At 50.7% G+C, this 19,908-nt stretch overlaps 1 protein-coding gene across 1 annotated transcript in view; it reads right to left on the bottom strand.

The window, feature by feature from the left end:
* MMS22L (MMS22 like, DNA repair protein) overlaps positions 1–19,908 on the bottom strand; it is a 1,233,593-nt gene that overhangs the window by 106,377 nt on the left and 1,107,308 nt on the right. Inside the window, exon 22 of the mRNA XM_069606412.1 lies at positions 4,594–4,690. Within this exon, the coding sequence (XP_069462513.1) occupies positions 4,594–4,690 (97 nt within the window). The remainder of the gene's footprint in view (positions 1–4,593; positions 4,691–19,908) is intronic.

Raw genomic sequence — 19,908 nt, 5'->3', positions numbered from 1 at the left:
GAATCAGGATCAAGCAGGATGACGAAATCAGGAACAGGACGCCACGCAGGAATTCAGGAAGAAAGTCAGGAATCAGTGTGTGTCTGTGTGCTGTCAGGTGCCCTTATTTATCCTGCCAGATGACATCACTACAGTATATGGTAGGGGCAGGCCTACTACCCACACCCATAATGCTAGGATTGGGCCAGAACATAGTTTCTGCCTTGCCCACAGATGATTGGATCACAGAAAATGGGTGTCATGTTTACAAGGTGATTTTTACGGTGTTTAGAAACCTCCCTAGCTACTGGAACCCAAAATCTAATTTTGCCACAAATACAGATGTATGCAGTTATAACACCTGAGGAAAATCAGATACATATGTTACATATTTTGTGCGTCATATTTCAATCCAAACCCCAAGTCTGTGGGACCTGGTTTTTCCTTTCTGCTACATTTTGGCAATTTTAACCATGAAAGATTTGGCCTAAAATTCCCGACTTTTGTACACAGATGTGCATTTACCCCTGGGATGTGTGTACAAAGTGTTATGTTCGCAACATCAATACTTTCCCTGTAATCGGTCAATTTTTATAACTTCTGTTCCTTATGCAGTAATATGTTACTACACTACAGTATAGTAATATACTATACTAACTATACCGTAACTATGTTTCTATGCACAAACTGTATAAATGTATAATTGTAAACTGTGTATAATGTAACCTTATACCAAGCGCCCCTTTACCTTCGGGTACGGAAGCGCTATATAAATAATAAACAAAAAAGTTCTACTAAGTGATCAAAGAAAGAGCGTAAAATTAGATTTAGAAATAGAAACATTTCATATTTTTCCTAATTCAAAGTTAAATGTCTTTAAAGTTCAGTTACAAAATAGCCTTTAAGAGCAAACGTCACTTGATCCGTTTTTTTTCCTTTCCCCCCAACTGCAAGCAGCTGACAATCCTTTGAAGCAGGATGAGGGGCCTCTCTCTTGATTGAAGGTTTTATTGCCCCTCACACTTGACAGGTGAGAGACTCAGCCTGGACCAAAGATGAATGTCTGATGAGCTGGGGAAGTCCCTTTGTCCTAGTGCATTCAAATTCCTTCCAGCTAGCAATTAGCGCTTTCCTGTTCCAGAAGTTAATGAGGTATCACCCTTTCTCAGGGCTAGCAAATGGCAGAGCAAGTTTTTTTTTATACATAGTTTGCCAACTTAGCCTGAGTTTTAGCTTTTATTTTCTCATTTTACATCTTGACTTAAACCTATGGAATCAAAACAGTTTATAGGTGCACTTTTACCAGCAACAAATCCTTTTACATTTCTAAGTAAGCAGGCCTTTACCCAACAATTTACCTTTAAATAGGCAATTTTCTCTCTTCAGTCAGAAAAAGCACATTTTACTATTTCTTTAAATTCGGTTTTCATTTCCAGCAAATATACACTTTCTCCAGCTATAGTTCTTTTCCTGAGTGATGGAGTTGTTTTGCAGCATGGATACATGTAACAGGCATCTATTTAGAGTCTTTCTCTGAACAGCTGATTCTTGATACTTTTGCAAGGAAATCAGATGCGTTTCCCATGTAAATTGAAAACAAAGCTCTGGTTGATTTTTCAAAGATACTTTTTTACAGGAGCTGTCATTCAAGCGAGGCTCGGTTCCTCTGAGACACAATGGATGATCCTGGGCATTGCAGGGCCTTTTTAACCACAGTGGTTCATGAGAAATTGATGCATTTAGCACCAAACAGCACTTTTAGATGAAGACAAAGGTGTAATTTTAAAGAGGCATTTTGGGTTTTCAGCAAAGTAATGCTGCCTCTTTCACTTCACTTCATGTTAAATGTTGCAGAGCACACTGGAACATTCCTGCAGTGAGTACTCTGTTCCAACCCCCCTGAAATGTGGGTGGCAGGGTGGTGCAACAACTTTCTGGTTGTTGCTGAAACACAGTTTAGAGATCTTGGTGCACTGCAGCAAAGTGATGTAGCATAGCACAGCTGAGTGGGTCAAAATATCCTAGAACCCCCAACTCCACTGGGAAGAAAGCAGTACCGCGTCCATTTGCCCCACTCCTCACACAATCCTGAGTTGAGTCATTGTAATTGTTTATTTGTAAAGCGCTTATACCCAAGAGAAGTGCTTCAAGGCGGGAAGGGAACAAGGGAATACAGAATCATTCTTAGGCCTTGACATTTCCGAATGATCTAGCAAAAAAGACTAGCAAACTAAGCCTGACGGCATTACTACTAGTGCAAGTGCATGAAGAAGGGAGGCGAGAAAAGGAAGAGGAGAGGGAGAGGCGCATCAATCCTTAAACCGTGCTAGGCCAACAATGTTTCAGATAGTGCAAGTGCATGACAGAGAGCAAGGTGATGAGAGTGAAGGAGAAGAACATACAGGTGATAAGGGGGGGAAGGAGAATACATACAGAAACAAAAAACTGGCAAACTATGCCTAATACATTCAGAGGTAATGTAAGTGCGCAGACAGGAAGTGGGAGGGAGAGAACAAGTGCGGCCAGTGCAGCAGGGCCCTGGCTTAAGCATAGAGAGGTTACACTTCCAAAGGAATGAATTCCAGAAATGCAGGAGTGGTGAGCAGAGTGCAGAGGCCTGGGGCAAGTGCGAGGACTGGCGGGAGTGCCTGGGACTTGTGTGGCTCTGGAGGTGCATCAGGCAACCAGTCGGCAAACAGAGCAGTGTTAGGGAGAGAAGTAGGCAAGAATAGAGAGGAGGTTACCCTGGAAGAGGGAAAGGGAAAGAGGGAGCGGAAGAGAAGAGGAAGATCTTGAGGAGTTTCCGGAACTAAAGGAGATCAGGCTCAAGACGAGAGGCATGGAGGTTGTTTCAGAGGTAAGCACCTGCAGAGGATAAAGATCTAAACCAAAATCTGTTTTGAAAATCGTCTCACACGCAGAGTGTTGGAAGAGAATGAGCGGAGGGCTCGAGACGGAAAGTATTTAGGGAGAGAGTTGTAGATAGTGTGGGGCCCTGGCCCCAGAAAGCCTTGTGGACTATGCAGAGGGTCTCGAAATTGATCCTTGCAGCCATGGGGAGCCAATGGAGGAGGTTTCAGCACCAGAGAGATGCGGTCCCTGGGCTTGAGGTCAAGGATAAGCATCACAGTTCTGTTCTGGATGAGTTACAGAGGTTGGAGAGTAGAAGTAGGAAGATTGAGAAAGACAGTTGCAGTAGTCCAGTCTATAAAGAATCAGGACTCTGGAGACAGTGAGCCTCTGGGGGAAATTGAGAAAAGGCAGACTACCTCTGAAGAGATGCAGCTGGTAGTGGGACATTTTAGAGATGTCCGAGATGTGAGAGCAGAAGGAGAGAGTGGAGTCCAAGATGACCCCTAGATTCTTTGCCTCATTAGTGGGTGAGGGCGCAGGGCCAAGGAAGGCCAGCTAGAGTGAAAGTGGGAAAGCGGGAGCAGGGGTCCCAGTGAGGACGATCTCGGTCTTGCTGGCATTGAAGCAGAGATCGTTTGCACCACACCAAGACTGAATTGTGGATAGACAGTCAGGAATGAGCGAGGAGGAGGCCGCGGGTGCCTGAAAGAGCTGTGTGTCATCCGAATAACACTGAAAGTTGGAGGTAAAGGCAGAGATCCTGCGGGCCAGAGGAGCCATGTAGACATTGAAGAACCAGGGGGATTGGTTAGATCCCTGGGGGACACCATAAGTAGAGAGAATGATAGCGGAGAGAAAGGACCCAAGTTCCACCGGGGAAGGACGGTCAGAGAGAAAGGTGGCAAGCCACACCAGGACCTGATCTGTGATCCCAAGGGTGTCACAGAGACTGGAGATCAGGATGGCGTGGTTTACTGTGTCAAAAGCAGAAGAGAGATCAAGAAGAACAAGGACAGAGAGTCAAGGTTTGAGAGTAGTTCTTCATGGGTGTTCAGAAGAGCAGTTTCCGCGCCTCTAAATGCGCTAAAGCCAGACTGATGGTCATGGAGACAACCAACAGATTTGGTGTGAAGGGTAAGCTGAGAGATAGCCAACTTCTCCAGGAGTGTTCCAATCTCAGTCATGCAATCTAACTAAAAGCTTGACCAAAGCCAACAGACAATTCATGGATCTTAGCACCTGCCACAGCTTGCCGCAATTAACTTTATCGAATGCCATGCTGAAATCCATGAATTTAATTCAAAGATGGTTTGGATGTTCCAAACCGAGGTCTAAATCCTAACTAAATATGAGTAAGGATAGTACAAACAGCCCAATTTTCCAAACTTGCCAGATTCACTCGCACAAAAACTTTACAAAGAGAATCCAAAAGGGAAATAGGTCTATATGAAACAGGTAGGGCCCACTGACCTTTCCTGTATATTTTTTGTATAATAGCAAAAAACCACAAAAAGGGAACCACTCCCCCGGAACATATTGCATTAAACCCCAAAGTCAGAACTGGAGCCCATAAATCAGGCTCCAATAAAAAAAAGGGTCAGAAAGTACATTATCTGGAGCCATTTTTACAGGAACCAAAGATGACCAAAATAAGCTGCAAAGTATTTCCTAAGAATGAAGCTGTTTTGGAAATGCAAAACAAACGCATGTGCAGTGCACAAAGGGGCAGAATGTACGAAAGAGTTCTCAAATACAAGTTACCTTAAAACAGAGGTCAGGTGGGTATGCAGCTCTCCTGCAGGTCTAACCTGGCAGTCTTCAACCAGCTGTTGCAGTACATCTGTAGAAAGCTTTCTAACTGCAAGACAGAATTAACACATTTGTACACCTTCGAGAGCGGTAACCTGATCAAATGTCACTCCCCGCCCCCAAAATACAAATAATGGTGTCACATAATGGACTTGCTTGTCTAACTTTACTTCTCACGTTCATTATATAGTCCAAACTATTTCAGACAAGCAAAATGGCAAACTCAAATAAACTTTGAGAAGAAAAAATTACTTACTCCTGGTTACATTCTTTCGACTGGATGTTCCTCCAACGTATTCCTCATCTTTGATATTCGTATCTCGCCAGCTTTGCTGCTTCTGAAAACAAAATATCTCCCCAGAGGGCACTGTCATGATGTTGTGGCGTTGATGTCCCTCGAGGGCCGCCGTCCAGCGTCGGCATAGCTTGTGCAGCGCCCGTTGGCTTCAGTTCTGGTTTTTCATTCCATCAATCGAGGAGCTAACCAGGCTTAACCCAGGAAACGCAGAGTGTAATTCACGTAAATTGTACGGTGGGGTAGGCTGGGAGGGGCGATGAGGAATACGTGGGAGGAACATCCAGTTGAAAGAACGTTACCAGGGGTAAGTAACTTTTTCTACGAATGGATTGTGTCCTCCCACGTATTGCTCATCCTTAATAGACTCCCAAAGCAGTGACAATTTGGAGGAGTAGTATTTAAATTAATCGTGAATGGAATGAAGGACTGCCTTAGCAAAAAGACCTCCTTGAGTGGAAGAGGAGGGCCAAGCAATAATGCTTAAAGAATATATGAATGGACGCCCAAGTCGCCGCTGAGCAGATGTCAATTATAAGGGAACCCCTTTGGAGAGCCGCAGAAGTTGCCATGCCCCTCATGGTATGAGCTTGAAGCCCTTCCGGCGGGTACTTTCCCGCAAGTCTATAGCATTTTCCAACAGCCAGTGTAACCCAATAGGATATGGTTTGTTTAGTTACTGCAAGGCCCAATTTAGGGCCGGTATATCTCACAAAAAGTTGATCATCAAGGGAAAATGTCCCATTCTTGCAATATAAAAGTTTGGAGCCCTTTTTGGTACCAGCCTCTCCTCCTCCTTGCCCAATGGAGGAGGAGGGTAGAAAGTTGGTAGTGTTATCTTCTGCGACAAATGGAAGTCAGAGACCAATTTTCGGCAGGAATGATAAAACGTAGTACGAGAAGGCTTGCATGAAAGAGCCTGCAACTCACTTACCCTGCAGGCTGATGTTAATGACACAAGAAGTGCAGTTTTCAGAGTTAAGAGCCTTAACAGGCAGGAATGTAAAGGCTCGAAAGGGACACAAGTTAGACATTTTAACACAAAGTTTAAGTCCCAAGCAAGGACATGAAATGGGACTGGAGGGTATACATTACTGAGTCCCTTCAGAAATTGAAGAGGTCTCCTATTTCAAAATACCTTCAATTGTTCAGAGGAGCGCTTAAAAATGGAAAGCGCTGCCAGGTATCCTATTATGGTTCCAATCTGGAGCCCCAGATTAGCCAAATGCAACAGGAAAGAAAGCACAATAGGAGTCCACATTGAAAAGGGTCCCCATTCTTGTCCTCGCACCAGTTAATAAATTTATTCCAACGACACCGGTACAAGGATGTGGTTGCTGGCCAGGAAGATAAGCCTGAACTGGGTTGTTGAGGTTGTCGAATGGAGGCGCTAAGGGATTTAGCCACCGCCTTGGAGGTCTGCAGCTTCTCCAGACTCTCATCCGCCTTGCTGCTGAACAACCTCGAGCCGTCAAAGGGCATTTTCAGCAGTCTGGCTTGCACGTCAGGTGCAAACCCTAACTTTCAAGCACGCAAACCTGCGCAGTACAGTGCTTGCAGCCATGGATCTGCTGATGCGGATAGCAGTATCCAGTCCTGATTGGAGAGACACTCCCATCGGCTCCTTCCCATCCTTAACTATATTCAGGAAGCTGTCTCTTTCCTAGGCTTCTGGGATGTGATCAGCCACCATGGCAACAGATGCGCCCAGATGCCTCAGGGCAAGGTGCGCAATACAAATAAAAATACAAATACAGTCCTACAGGGTATACGAAAATCTAGCCACGGTACAGGTAATGTTAGTAGACTTCAAGGCCATGCTCCCTGATGTGAAGACCTTGCAAGCCCATGCATCAACCTCCTTGTCTCTATCCAGGGGGATAAAGGGATAGGCAGATTGCTTGGTTGAAGTAGCAGCCTGAACTACTAAACTCTGAGGCATAGGATGTTTGGTGAGGTAGTCTGGACCGCTAGTAGAGGGTTTATACTTCTTAGAGAAGTTCATGTTCACAGCGGGCCCAGATTCTGTTGCTTCCCAAATGGCCAAAACCTTCCTCTGAAGGGCCTTATGGAAGGGCAAGATTGGGTCCTTCTGAGGTCCCTGGTCCAGGATGTTCGTCATGTCATCCTGCTAATATGCTGGGGGAAGCCCTACTCCACCCCATATACCCTGTGAACCTGTTCATAAGGTTTCTGTAACTTGAATCGGCATACTCTGAGGGGTCAGGCCTGCCAAACTCCAGCTCTGGCGAAGTGACAAATCCATTAGCAGACTGGAGGGAGTCACAGAGGTCTTTCATCCTTGACTCCGGGTCAATGAGCTCTTCAGGTACATTTTGAGTGCCAAACCTCTCCTCAAATGGAGAAGTCTCCTCATCAGAAGCAATTTCCTCCTCATTGTAGGACGTAGACTTAAAGTCTTTTTTCGTTACAGGCCTAAACATTTTTTCCTGAACCGGTATGGGCTTCGATAAGACGGCTTCGAGAAAGGGGTCGATTTACTAGGAATTGCCCTCGATTTTGGCGGCGAAGAGGTCGGCACTGTTTGCGCCTACAAAATCATCGAAGGCTTTGACGATTTAAGCTTTTCTGATGGTATCGGAGATTAACTCAATTCTCGAGTCTATAACTTTGACGCCTTTTCGTCAGGGTCGAGCATACTACTCGGCTTTGACAAAGTAGCCTTTGACTTCCCTGAATTGTCCAAAGGAGCGACCGGGGCATGGCTCTAGCATGATTCTTTTGAGGGGGTTGAGGCTGCATTCTCAAAAATCCAGATCATTTCCACTCTAAAGGCATCACATTTACATGGGGAATCCGACCTAGTCGGGCACATGATTACCTCAGTAGAGGAATCCGATGAAGAAGAGGAAATGCTATGGCGTCTCTTCTTCGTCTTCTTCTCTGAAGACGAAGACTGCCTCAGTCGACTGCTCGACTGGGACCTCTTTGATGGTTTACGCCGAGTTGAGTCTCTAGACTCCCCAGACTTCCTTTCCTTCTTCGAAGTACACTTCAAAGCCTCCCTCCCCACCACCAGTTTGCCTCTGCGTTCCCCGAGAGCTTTTTCTGTCATGGACTGACAGGATTCGCAGTCATCGGTACGGTGCCCAGACCCCAGACACCACAGGCAGACAGACACAGTGAGGATCAGTTATTGACATCTTCGACCTGCAGTCGTAACATTTCTTAAATCCCCACTTTGGGTTCGAAGGAGTTGAAGATGAAGACATTTCTTCCACAGAAAAACAAAGCGCAGCATTGGTACTCAAAGCGAAAGCTTTCGGAAAAACAGAACTAAAGTAAACGGGCGCTTCACAAGCTATTTATACTGCTGATAACGTTGACGGCGGCCCTCGAGGGACATAGAGGCGACGACATCGTGCACAACGCGCTCTGCCGAGAATTCTTTTTCCCGAAGCAGCAAAGCTGGTGAGATAGGATTATCAAAGATGAGGAATACGTGGGAGAACACAATCCATTCGAAAGGAGAGCTTTTTACATTCCTAACCATTTTGAGGGTCTTTAAAGTAGTGATACCACTATATGTGAATTGTTCTCATCATTTTATACTTGAAAGGACCCATCAGGTGAAATTGGTATTGTTCTGACAATTGTTATAATGTATTTTGTAGGGGTTTATATTGGACAAGGACATATACTATACGAGTTTCGATGCAAACATTACATTTACTCAAAGCCACAACTTGGTCAGCATGCTCCTTATTGAGTACTGCCCCATAGTATTCTCTATTCATCTACGCTGTTTGCAAAATGCAGAAGCCACTTGGAAAAAAAACCCCACTGCCAATAACAAAGTGACCTTCTCTGACATCTCCCGAACCGACAGATGAGCCATTGACTCCTCTAAAGCAGCTACTTGCAATATATACTTGCAACAAGAGGATCTCCAAAGCATCTTACAGCTCCCGGGAGCAATTCGCAATCCTGCACAAACTAAAATCTCCTGTCTCCCCCCCTCCCCCAGCCCCACCAAGTACTGGTAGGAAAGATCCTGTTTGGTGCAAACACTTGTGTATAGATGCATTATTAATGCCATATCAATAATGTCCAAAATACCCTCACAGCAAAATCACGATTCAACAATCAAAACACAAGACTAAAGCCAACCCCATATCTAAACCCCTGAGTCCCACCACTCCTGAACCACGTCCCACCTTCCCACTTCCAACCTAGCTCCTGCTCTCTCCTAGACACCGTAGGAGGCCTGTTATCATTCCGCTGCAAGGATGACACCTGCCCAGCACCTCTACTAAAAGAATGCATGGAGCCCTTACTACCGCTCACTCAGCAACGGAATTGACATCAAATCCTCACTTCCCAACACGTCCTACCTGCACTCAAGGAATCATGGATCGCTCCCTTCTCAAAAAAGCATCATTAGACCAAGGTGTCCCAACCAACTACCTACCCATAACAACCGTGCCATTTCTGTTGAGAATTATCGACAGGGCGGCATATCTCCAAATGCAACACTTTCTGGGAACCTACAATATCCCCAGCTCCAGACAATCTGGCTTCCGCCCAAGACATGGAACAGAAACAGCCCTCCTCGACTTAAAAAGTCAACTTGACTATTCCAACGGCACAGGCAAATTCTCACTCCTCCATCTCCTTGACCTCTCTGCAGCCTTTGACCTTGTCGACCAGCACATTCTCCGCCACCACCTAACCGCTTCAGCACACTTCTCTGCTGAAGCTGCTAAAGGATCTCCTCCTTCTTGGCCGACAGAACCTCCAGTCTTCACTGGTGAAGCCGTTGCACCACCCACACCCATTTCCAGTGGCATCCCTCAAGGTTCCTGTGTCTCCCCTACCCTGTACAACATGTACATCAAACCACTTTTCTACCACCTCGACTCATTGGCCATCTCTTACACAAACTATGCGAATGATACCCAAATCCTAGTTACCCTCTCTGGTAACTATACACTGGACTGCCTCAAGGTCAACAACTATGAAATAATCGAAGCCTGGATGGCTGCCCATTTCTGCTGTCTGAACGACGATAAAACTGAGCGCCTCCTAGTTGGAACCCAGGCCCACCTTGCCAAACTTGACAATGCCTACACATCCTTCACCATAGGTGGTCATGCCATTCTGGTCACACCAGCTGTGATAACACTGGGGCTATACCTTGATACAACCCTCGATATGTTGCGGCATGTCAATCACATTGCCTCCACCTCTGCCACCAAAATCATCCAGGTGAGTAAACCCTTTCTCTCCTCAGACTATCGCCTCCTCATTGCCAGAGCTCTTATCGGCTCAAAACTAGACTCTTTTCTGTGGCACCACCAAACCTCCTCCACCCCGCCAATTTGTTTTTAAATTGTACAGAACAATGCCATCTGTGCTGCCCTGGACGTAAAAACGTACCACCATATCTCTGACACCAGAAGAGCTATGCACTGGCTCCCAGTGAGGAAAAGAATCAAATTCAAAGCACTCTACGTCTCAGACAATGCACCCTCATACTTGTGCCAACGACTAAACAGACACACTGGCAAGACCTCTTCGACCTACACACAGCCACTGCTTCACCGTCCCACACATCCTACGAAAGAAAGCCGAAGGGTCCAGCTTCCCAGCTTGCGCTGTTGCACTTTTGATCAATTTACCACGTTATCAGCCCGCTGACGCCTCCCTACCTCGGCTTCAGAAAAATTCTCAAAACCCATCTTTTCCACCAACTCTTGTACCTTTTCTTTTTTGCTCCACAGCCGCCTACCACGCTCGATGCTGCGCACTGGTCACAGCACTGAACTGAACTGCAGGTACTCGTCCCTCTCGCGTCCCCTCCTGAGGCCGCTGCACCACATCTGAACGCTGCCAACGCCCACTCTACACATGTTCCCTCCCCCGACTAATGAAGCCACATTTGTCTTTGGAAAGGATACTCTTCTCTGAGGCCAGCCCTGATACCAGATACTATCAGATCCTGACTGCTGTTACTGCCTCCATACCCCAATTGTCTGGCACTTCCGCTGACATTTGTTTGCACTGTGCTGACACAACTACCCGTTTGCCATGCAATGCCTTTAGTGGTGATACTAACTATCTAGACCTTGTATTGCCATCACCACTAAAGTGCCTTATGATGCTATGCCCTGTGTTGCCGCTACCACTAGAATCCCCTGTATTGTTACTGATGTACTTATGTCTAGTGCTGCCACCACCACTAGTCTGCCCTGTGCTATTCTGCCCTGTAATGTGACTGATGTTCCTATGCCTTATGTTGCCACTACCACCAGAGTGCCCTGTAATGTTACTGATGTACCAATAACAGTGTGCCCTCCCCTGCCATGGATGCTACTCTGCCCTCCCCCCTCCTAACCCCACTCCATTCCCCCTGGCAGCTCTCCCACTGAAATGCGCCTTGATCAACTCCCGCTCCCTACCAGCACATGCCCTGGACGGGCACGACCTGATCAGCAATAACAACCTCGACCTACTATTCCTCAGTGAAACATGGCTGACTGACACATCTGGCCCTGCCCTTACCCTTGCCATTCCAGCTGGCCTCAATCTATAGACAAGACCGCTCCTCCCACAGACGGGGTGGGTAGCGGTCATCGCCAAGGAAACCCTAGAAATCAGGAGGATTCAGGGGGACCTTAATCATCTTCTGCTCAAGCTCTCCCATAAATGCACCTTTGCCTTCCACCTCGTCTACCACCCCCTGGCCCTTCCAACAAATTTCAGGATGCCGTGACCCATTCACTCTCAGATAAGGAACAAGTTACTTACCTGTAACTGTTGTTCTCCAGCATGGGTCTGGCATGGATTCACATGCTCATGAATATTCCCCGTCGTCAGGCTGGGAATCCTCGGTAAAGAAAAAACCATTATCAGTTTCGTTTCTGATCTGTCTTTCGTAGTAATAACCAATCACTGGTCTCTGCGTCATACTGACCACAGCCAATGACTGCCCTCTACCTAAGCACCGCCTCTGGCAGCCATCTTCAGATTTGGAAGCACGTGAAGTGGCAGTATGACCAAGTGAAGAGCCGCAGAGGGGTAGGCGGGAGGGTTCGCATGTGAATCCATGCCAGACCCATGCTGGAGAACAACAGTTACAGGTAAGTAACTTGTTCCTTCTCCAGCATGGGGTCTGGCATGGATTCACATGCTCATGAATAAAGAATACATAGCAGTACACACATGCACAACCACGGGAGGTGGCAAAGGCTCAACATTAAGCATCACATCAACTCAACATTAAGCATCTTACCTCCTCACCAGGCTCACCTCAGGCGAACAGGTTGCGCAGCACTGCTTGGCCGACCCTGGACTCCTCCCTGGAATCCCGGTCGACGCAGTAGAATTTCGTGAAGGTGTGCGTCGACCTCCACGTAGCAGCCCTGCATATGTCCAGCAGGGGCACACCAGATAGGAACGCCGTGGTAGCTGCGATCGCTCTGGTGGAATGGGCTCTCGGACGGCCAGGCAGCGGTCGGTTTGCCAACCGGTGACAGCACATGATACAGCCGGAGAGCCATCTGGAGATGGAAGCCTTCGAGAGAGCCTTCCCCTGATTGACAGGTCCAAAGTTCACAAAGAGTTGTGACGTCTTCCGAAAACCCTTCGTGCGGTCCACGTAGAACTTCAGCGCTCTAGCTACATCCAGCGAGTGCAAAGTCCTCTCAGCCGGCGACGAAGGCGACGGGAAGAACACAGGTAACACCAAGGGTTCGTTGAGATGGAAGTCCGACGGTACCTTGGGCATGAAGGAGGGGTGCGTCCTGAGCACTACCCTCGTGTCGTGGAAAGTCAAGTACGGGGCCTTGCAGGAAAGGGCCTGGATCTCTCCCACTCGTCGTGCGGAGGTGATGGCCACAAGAAAAGCTGTTTTCCACGATAGAAACTTCAACGGGGCCGAGTGCAGAGGCTCGAACGGAGGTCCCATGAGCTTGGTCAGCACCACGTTGAGCTCCCACGCCGGGGCCGGAGCCTTCACCGGCGGGAACGATCTGAACAGTCCCTTCATGAACTCTTTCACCAGACGATGAGACCACAAGGACGTCCGCCCCGTGGTTCTGGTGTATCGGGAGATCGCAGCAAGATGAATCTTGATGGACGCGTGTGCCAGACCAGCTTTGGCCAGCGTCAGCAGGTACGGCAGTACTTGGGGAGCCGTAATCCGTAGAGGGTTAATCTTCTGTGCGTGGCACCAGACAGAGAACCTCTTCCATTTGTGTCCGTAGCATTTAAGAGTCGAGGACGCCCTGGCCTTTGCAAGAACCTCTCTGCAATCGGCCGGTATGTCGTATCCTCCAAACTCTAGCGCTGCAGGAGCCAGGCCTGCAAGTTCAGCGACTTCGGGTCGTGGTGGAGGATGGCGCCTCCTTCCCTGGAGAGTAGATCCGCGTCCGCCGGCAGCTTGATCGGCGGGGACGCTGACAAGTCCAGCAAGTCCGGGAACCATATCTGCCTCGGCCACGCAGGTGCGACGAGGATCATCCTGCACCGTGACCTCTTGAGCTGGTTGACGAGCCGGATTAGCAGAGGCAAGGGAGGGAACGCGTAGAGGAACAGGCCCTCCCAGGGGAACGAGAAAGCATCGCCCATGCTCCTCGTCTGGGGAAACCTGCTGGCGAACCTCCGGCACTTGGTGTTCGTCGCCGTCGCGAACAGGTCGATCTGGGGTGTGCCCCACCGTCGGAAGAGGCGATCCACCAGATCCTGCCGTAGTTCCCACTCGTGGCACGAGCGCAGCTCCCTGCTGAGTGAGTCGGCGATGGTGTTTTTTATCCCTGCCAGATGAAACGGCACCAGAAAAATCCCTTGGGCGACGGCCCAATGCCACAGGTCCTGCGACTCCTTGGACAGCGCTGGGGACCTGGTTCCGCCCTGTTTCCTGATGTAAAACATGGTGGTGGTGTTGTCGGTGAAGATCCTCACCACCTTGCCCTTGAGGGACGGAAGGAAGGACCTGAGGGCCCAAGACACTGCACGGAGCTCCAGGACGTTGATATGCAGGGACTTCTCCGTCGGGAGCCAGAGTCCCCTTGCGTGCAGATTTTCGGTGTGCGCTCCCCACCCTTCCAGGGAGGCATCCGTGGTCACAGTCTCCTGGTGGGCTGGGGTCTGGAAGTCCATGCCCGCCGTCAGATGCGCGCGGGTGCCCCACCACCGTATAGCTCGTCGGAAGCTCTCGTCGAGCTTGATCCTTTCCTCGAAGCTGCCCGTCGTCTGGATCCAGCGCGCATCCAGGAATTCTTGCAACGGGCGCATCCGGAGCCTGCACATGGGAATGAGGTAGATGCAGGAAGACATCATCCCGAGGAGGGACTTGATGGACCTCACTTTGGCCGCGTCGGCCACCAACATCCGTTGCACCTTGCCCAAGATGGTCCTGGTCCTCTCCTCCGACGGGGAGGCCAGAAGGGACACTGTGTCGAGCCTCGCTCCCAGAAACAGTGCGACTTGCGCGGGCACCAGGTGGGATTTGGCGTAGTTCACGGAGAATCCCAGGTCCGTGAGGAGTTGGACGGTCCTTGCCGTGTGGACCACGGCGAGCTCCCTCGTCTTGGCGCGGATGAGCCAGTCGTCCAGGTAGGGGTAGACGTGAATCCCCTCGCGGCGCAGCTGCGCCGCCACCGGTGCGAGGCACTTGGTGAATACCCTGGGTGCCGACCGTAGTCCGAAGGGAAGGGCTTCGAACTGGTAATGACGCCCTTGGACCACGAACCTGAGGAATTTTCGGTGCCCCTTTAGGATGGGAATGTGGAAGTAGGCATCCTCCAAATCCAACGACGATAGGAAGTCTCCTTCCTCCAGCTGACCCAGGACGTGCTGGAGGGTGACCATCCGGAACTTCTGCGCCTTGATGAACTTGTTCAGACGTCGCAGGTCTAGGATGGGGCGCCATCCTCCCGTCTTCTTCTTCACGAGGAAGTATCTCGAGTAGACTCCGGAGCCCCGAAGCCTCTTTGGGACGAGTTCGATGGCGCCCTTCCTGAGCATCGCCTTTACCTCCAGGAGAAGTTGAGGGACGTGAAGTTCTTTCCTGGCCACGGGGGGGACGCGCGGGCACCTTCTTTGAAACTCGAGCGTGTGGCCCCGGGCCAGGGCGTCCAGCACCCAACGGTCGGTGGAGATGGACTCCCACACGCTGACGAAGCCCGCCAGCCGGCCTCCCACCGGGGTGCTTCGGTGGGGGCCCGACCCCACGGCCGGTTCAATCCTGCTTGGACGCGGCCTTGCCGCCTTGACCTCCTTGGCAACGACGGCGGGGTCCGCTAGACTTGCCTCGTCCTCTGTAGGCCTCTTGCGACGACGAGCGGGCCGCTTGACGGTAGGAAGCGAAACCGCCGCCGGAACCTTTGGAGGCGCCCTTGCCTCCGCTGCTCCGAAAGGGCGTCCGTCGTTGCTGCAGAACTCCAAGGGCCCGGGCCGTCTCAGTATCCGCCTTGATGGCCTGAAGGGAATCGTCCACTGTCTTCCCAAACAGGTTGTTCCCGTCGAAGGGCATGTCCAGGACTCTGGTCTGGACGTCCTGCCGGAAGTCCGTAGCTTTGAGCCATCCACGACGTCGAAGGCAAACGCCGTTGCCCAGCTGGCGGAACCCAGTGTCGGCGATGTCCGTCGCCACGGTGATGGCGTGGTCCGAGGCCACCTCACCTTCCTGCAGGATCTCCAGGGCCTCCGCCCTCTTGTCGTCCGGCAGAAAATCCAGCAGGGGAGCTATCTTGTACCAGAGCTCCCTGTCGTAGCGAGCCACGATAGCCAAGGCGTTGGCCGCTTTAATCGTCGTCGCTGCCGACGAGATGACTCTACGTCCCATAGCATCCAATTTCTTTCCCTCGCCGTCCGGCGGGGAAGTCGATGTGGAGGCCGCACCCCCCCCCGCTTTCTTCCTGGCTGCCGCGGAGACGACGGAATCCGGGGTAGGCTGCGCCCGGAGGCATAGGGGGGCCGTGTCCGGGACCCGGTACTTTTTCTCGTACCGGTCTCTTCTAGCTGGCGTCGTGGAAGGGTTCTTGAGGAGGGAAAGGCCCTCATCCCAAATGTCGTCCAACAGAGGCACTGCGAGGACCGTCTTCCTCTTGGCCTCGCGCCGCTGATAAAGGAAGCCTTCCTTTTTCTTCTCCTCAGGGCAGAGTTGGAAAAGCTCGGAAGCCCTGGAGATCATGGAGTGGAAAGATCCGATCTCGTCGGGCGGAGAAGCCCTGGTGGGAGGCGACGACGGAATATCCTCGTCGTATGCCTCGTCGTCCGTACCCGTCGCTGCCGTGTCAGTCCCCGTATCATCCCCTCGGGTGGACGGGGAGGAGGGCTGGACGGGGCGCGACGGTTGAAAAGGAGGTGGTGGATGGATCCTTCTTTTCTTGGTAGGGGGAACACCAGAAGGTCCCGGTTCTGGATCCCCCGACGGGAGAGGTTCCTCCGTCGGTAACGGTAGCCTCGTCCTTATCTCGGAGCATAAGGACTGTATGGCCAACAAAATGGCCGCCGAGTTGTCTTGCGGCGCTGGCAGAGGGGAATCCGACGGGCGAGCAGGGGCCCCGTCGGTATCCTCGACGATGTCGTCGTCGTCACCTGCGTCGGGGTCCATTCCGACGGGCTGGCCTTCTTCCACGCCTAGGCCGTGGCTTAAGACCTCGATCAGCTCCTCTTCTGAGGTTGAGGCCGAATCTACGACGACGCCCTGCCCCCCCTTCTTCCCCACGGAGGGTTTCACGGGGGTCCTATCGATGGGCACAAAAGAAGACTCCCTCCGAGGAGGCAGGGAGATTCTGGGCCCCGAGGTCGCCACCACTGGTGCAGCCTCCACAGGCTGAGCCAGGGCCGCCGCGACCGTTTCGATAGAGGGCTTGGTCGGATGGATCAAGGCCTTCACCACCTTAGGTGCGCTCACCGCCTTATCCTTGAGGGAGGGGGCACTGCCACGCTCCTCCTCTGCCTTAGAGCTCGACCGGGGCCTCTCCAGGAGCTTCGCCGGGTGCTCGGCCTTCCTCTTACCCGACCCAGAGCGTTGGCTCGTGGTTGATGGTGCCGGGGAGGGTGCGCCCTGCCTGGCGCCCGTAGAGCCCGACCGTTCGGCGCTCCCGGTGCCAGCGGACTCGCGGTGCTTAGCCTTATGTTGGGCCCCCGTCGCCGGGGCGCCCTCAAAGGTCTTAGAAGACCGCTCGGATTTCTTCTTCTTCTCGCCAGACGGGCTCTTACCCTCCAGCCAGTTGGCGAGACGTTGATGGCGGTCCTTCATGGTCCGTTCCGACATGTTGCCGCAAAACGCACAGTCCTTCTCCACGTGCGTCTTGTCCTCATGAAGGCAGTAAAGGCAGAAAGAGTGTTCGTCCTCCTTAAAGACGTTCTGCAGCTGGCATCCAGGGCAGACCCTGAACAGCTTTCCGGGCGTCGAGCTTCCCTTCTCCTGGGCCATCTCCGAGACCGGGCCTGAGAAGCTTCTGGAGTCCTCCGAAGTGTAGCTCGACGAAATCTTCACCCTTGAGGGGCACAGACGAATCCGACACGGGTCCCCGTTGATCGGATGTAGGATCGGTGGAGCTTGAGGCTCTTTTGACCGAAAGAATCGAAGTTTTTTTTTTTGTGAAAAAGCGCGAAAAATAGCACTAACGCTCGAGAGCAATAGCACGAGGATCCCAACACATGAACGTGCGGTAAAAATCTGAAGATGGCTGCCAGAGGCGGTGCTTAGGTAGAGGGCAGTCATTGGCTGTGGTCAGTATGACGCAGAGACCAGTGATTGGTTATTACTACGAAAGACAGATCAGAAACGAAACTGATACTGGTTTTTTCTTTACCGAGGATTCCCAGCCTGACGACGGGGAATATTCATGAGCATGTGAATCCATGCTAGACCCCATGCTGGAGAACTTAAAGAAATCTTCAAAATCCTGCTCCTGGGCGATCTTAACCTTGGCCCGAACAACCCTAACGACTCCCACGCCAATGCCCTTCATAAAGCACTCTCCACCCTAGGCTTCTCCCAAGCAATCACATGGCTGCACCCTAGATTGGTTGTCCCACCACAACTGCTCCTTCAGTCGCCCTGAGATCACTCCTGTACCGTGGTCTGACCACTATTGCATTCAATTTAACATCATCACTTCAAAAGATCCTCCCAACACTTGACTGTGCCTACTCTACTGCCCCCTTTCGCCAATGACCCTGAAACACTGGGCAATGATTTCAAAAGGGTCATGACCCAGGCCATTGACATTGTGGCCCCACTCACCCTTAGAAAAGTGAAGCATACCAATGCCTGGTTCACCCAGGACCTCCTGCAGCTACGCGCCAAAAAAAGGGCTGCTCTCACCACCTAGACGAATAACCCCACAGAAACTACCAAAGCTGCGTTCAAAGCCATATCTAAGCAATACAAAACCACCATCGCCAACGCAAAAGCTTCATTCTTCAACACCAGGATAGCTATTCAGGGACAAGAGAAATCTTCTCCATCTTCAGAGAACTGGAGACCCCCTACCACCCACCTGGTGTAATACAATCCGGTCTGCCATGTTGAATAAACTGGACACCCTGCAGGCCAAAATCCTTTCGCACTAACGGGCACTCACCAAGCTAATAGCCATAAATCACAGTAGCCCACCACCAACAACTCCAGTCGTTCCCCTATGTTCGACTTTAAAGACTTGAATAAATCGTAAGTCACAGCACTCCTCCGCTCTATTAAACCATCTAATTGTAAAGGGGATGCCTGCCCAGCACAGGTCATCAAGGACTGTGCACCCTCCCTAGCCCCCATCATCACAGCATTTATTAACTCCTCCTTCCGGTTTGACCATATCCCTGTGGGACTAAAGGAAGCGTGGGTTTGTCTGCTCCTTAAAAAACCCTCCTTGGATCCATCTATCCCAGGAAACTACATGCCTATCACCACCGTCCCCTTCCTACTAGAAATCCTGGACAAAGCAGCTTACCTGCAAGTTCAGACATTCCTTGAAGACAACCATCTTCTTGGACTACGGCAATCAGGGTTGAAGGCCACGTCCTGGCACCAAAACGGCCCTCCTTGTCCTAAAAAAACAGATGGATGACCTCAGACGCAGGCAAACCTGCGATCCTTCTGCTCCTAGACCTCTACGCTGCCTTTGATTTGGTAGATCATAAGACCCTCTGCCATCATCTCTCCACTGCAGCTAACTTCTCCACCAATGCCTGTAACTGGACAACCTTGTTCCTGCAAGACAGAGCAATGAAGGTCTTCTCCGACTCCTCCCGTGCCAACCCCAGCACCATCAAATGCGGGGTCACGCAGGGTTCATGCATTGCTCCCAACCTCTACAACCTCTTCACAAGGCCACTGTTCCAAATCCTGGACGCCCTGGGTATCTCATATACGAACTATGCTGACGACACCCAAGTGCTCATCCACCTCTCCGCTGATTACTTGTCCAACTTGAACACTCAACTCCATCTACTATACAATCCAAACCTGGATGGCAGAAAACTGGCCGTCTCAAAAGCGAGAAAACCAAGCTTCTTCTGATTGGCTCCCCATCCTCTTAGAGCAAGCTGGACCAACAATACTCCTTCACCATTGACTATATGACCGTCTCACAATCGATTAAAACCATGGGCATGTACCTGGAACTTAACCTATCCATCAACAGGAAGATTAATGCCATAGCGTCTACCTCAGCATACCACTCCAAACTTATCAATATAGTGAGACCCTTCTTGTCCCAACAAAACTGCATCACCATTGCCAGGGCCATCATTGGATCCAGATCGCACTATTGTAACGCCCTCCTAGTAGGAACCTCATGCAAAAATCTAGCCAAACTTCAACTTGTGCAAAACAACACTCTCAGGGCCGCCACAGGCCTCTCGCATAGGGATCATATCTCAGAGCTCAGAAGCCAGGTCCACAGGCTACCAGTCAAGGAGAGGATCATTTTAAAAACCCTTGCCCTTACGCACAAGTGTCTTCACGGCCAGGCCCCCCCACCTCGTCCAAAGGA

This window comes from Ambystoma mexicanum, chromosome 4p (assembly GCF_040938575.1).
Source record: "Ambystoma mexicanum isolate Mex_15411 chromosome 4p, UKY_AmexF1_1, whole genome shotgun sequence".
Classification (NCBI taxonomy): Eukaryota; Metazoa; Chordata; class Amphibia; order Caudata; family Ambystomatidae; genus Ambystoma; species Ambystoma mexicanum.
Note: the sequence above shows the minus strand (reverse complement) of the source record. Positions and strands in the feature narration are given on the sequence as shown.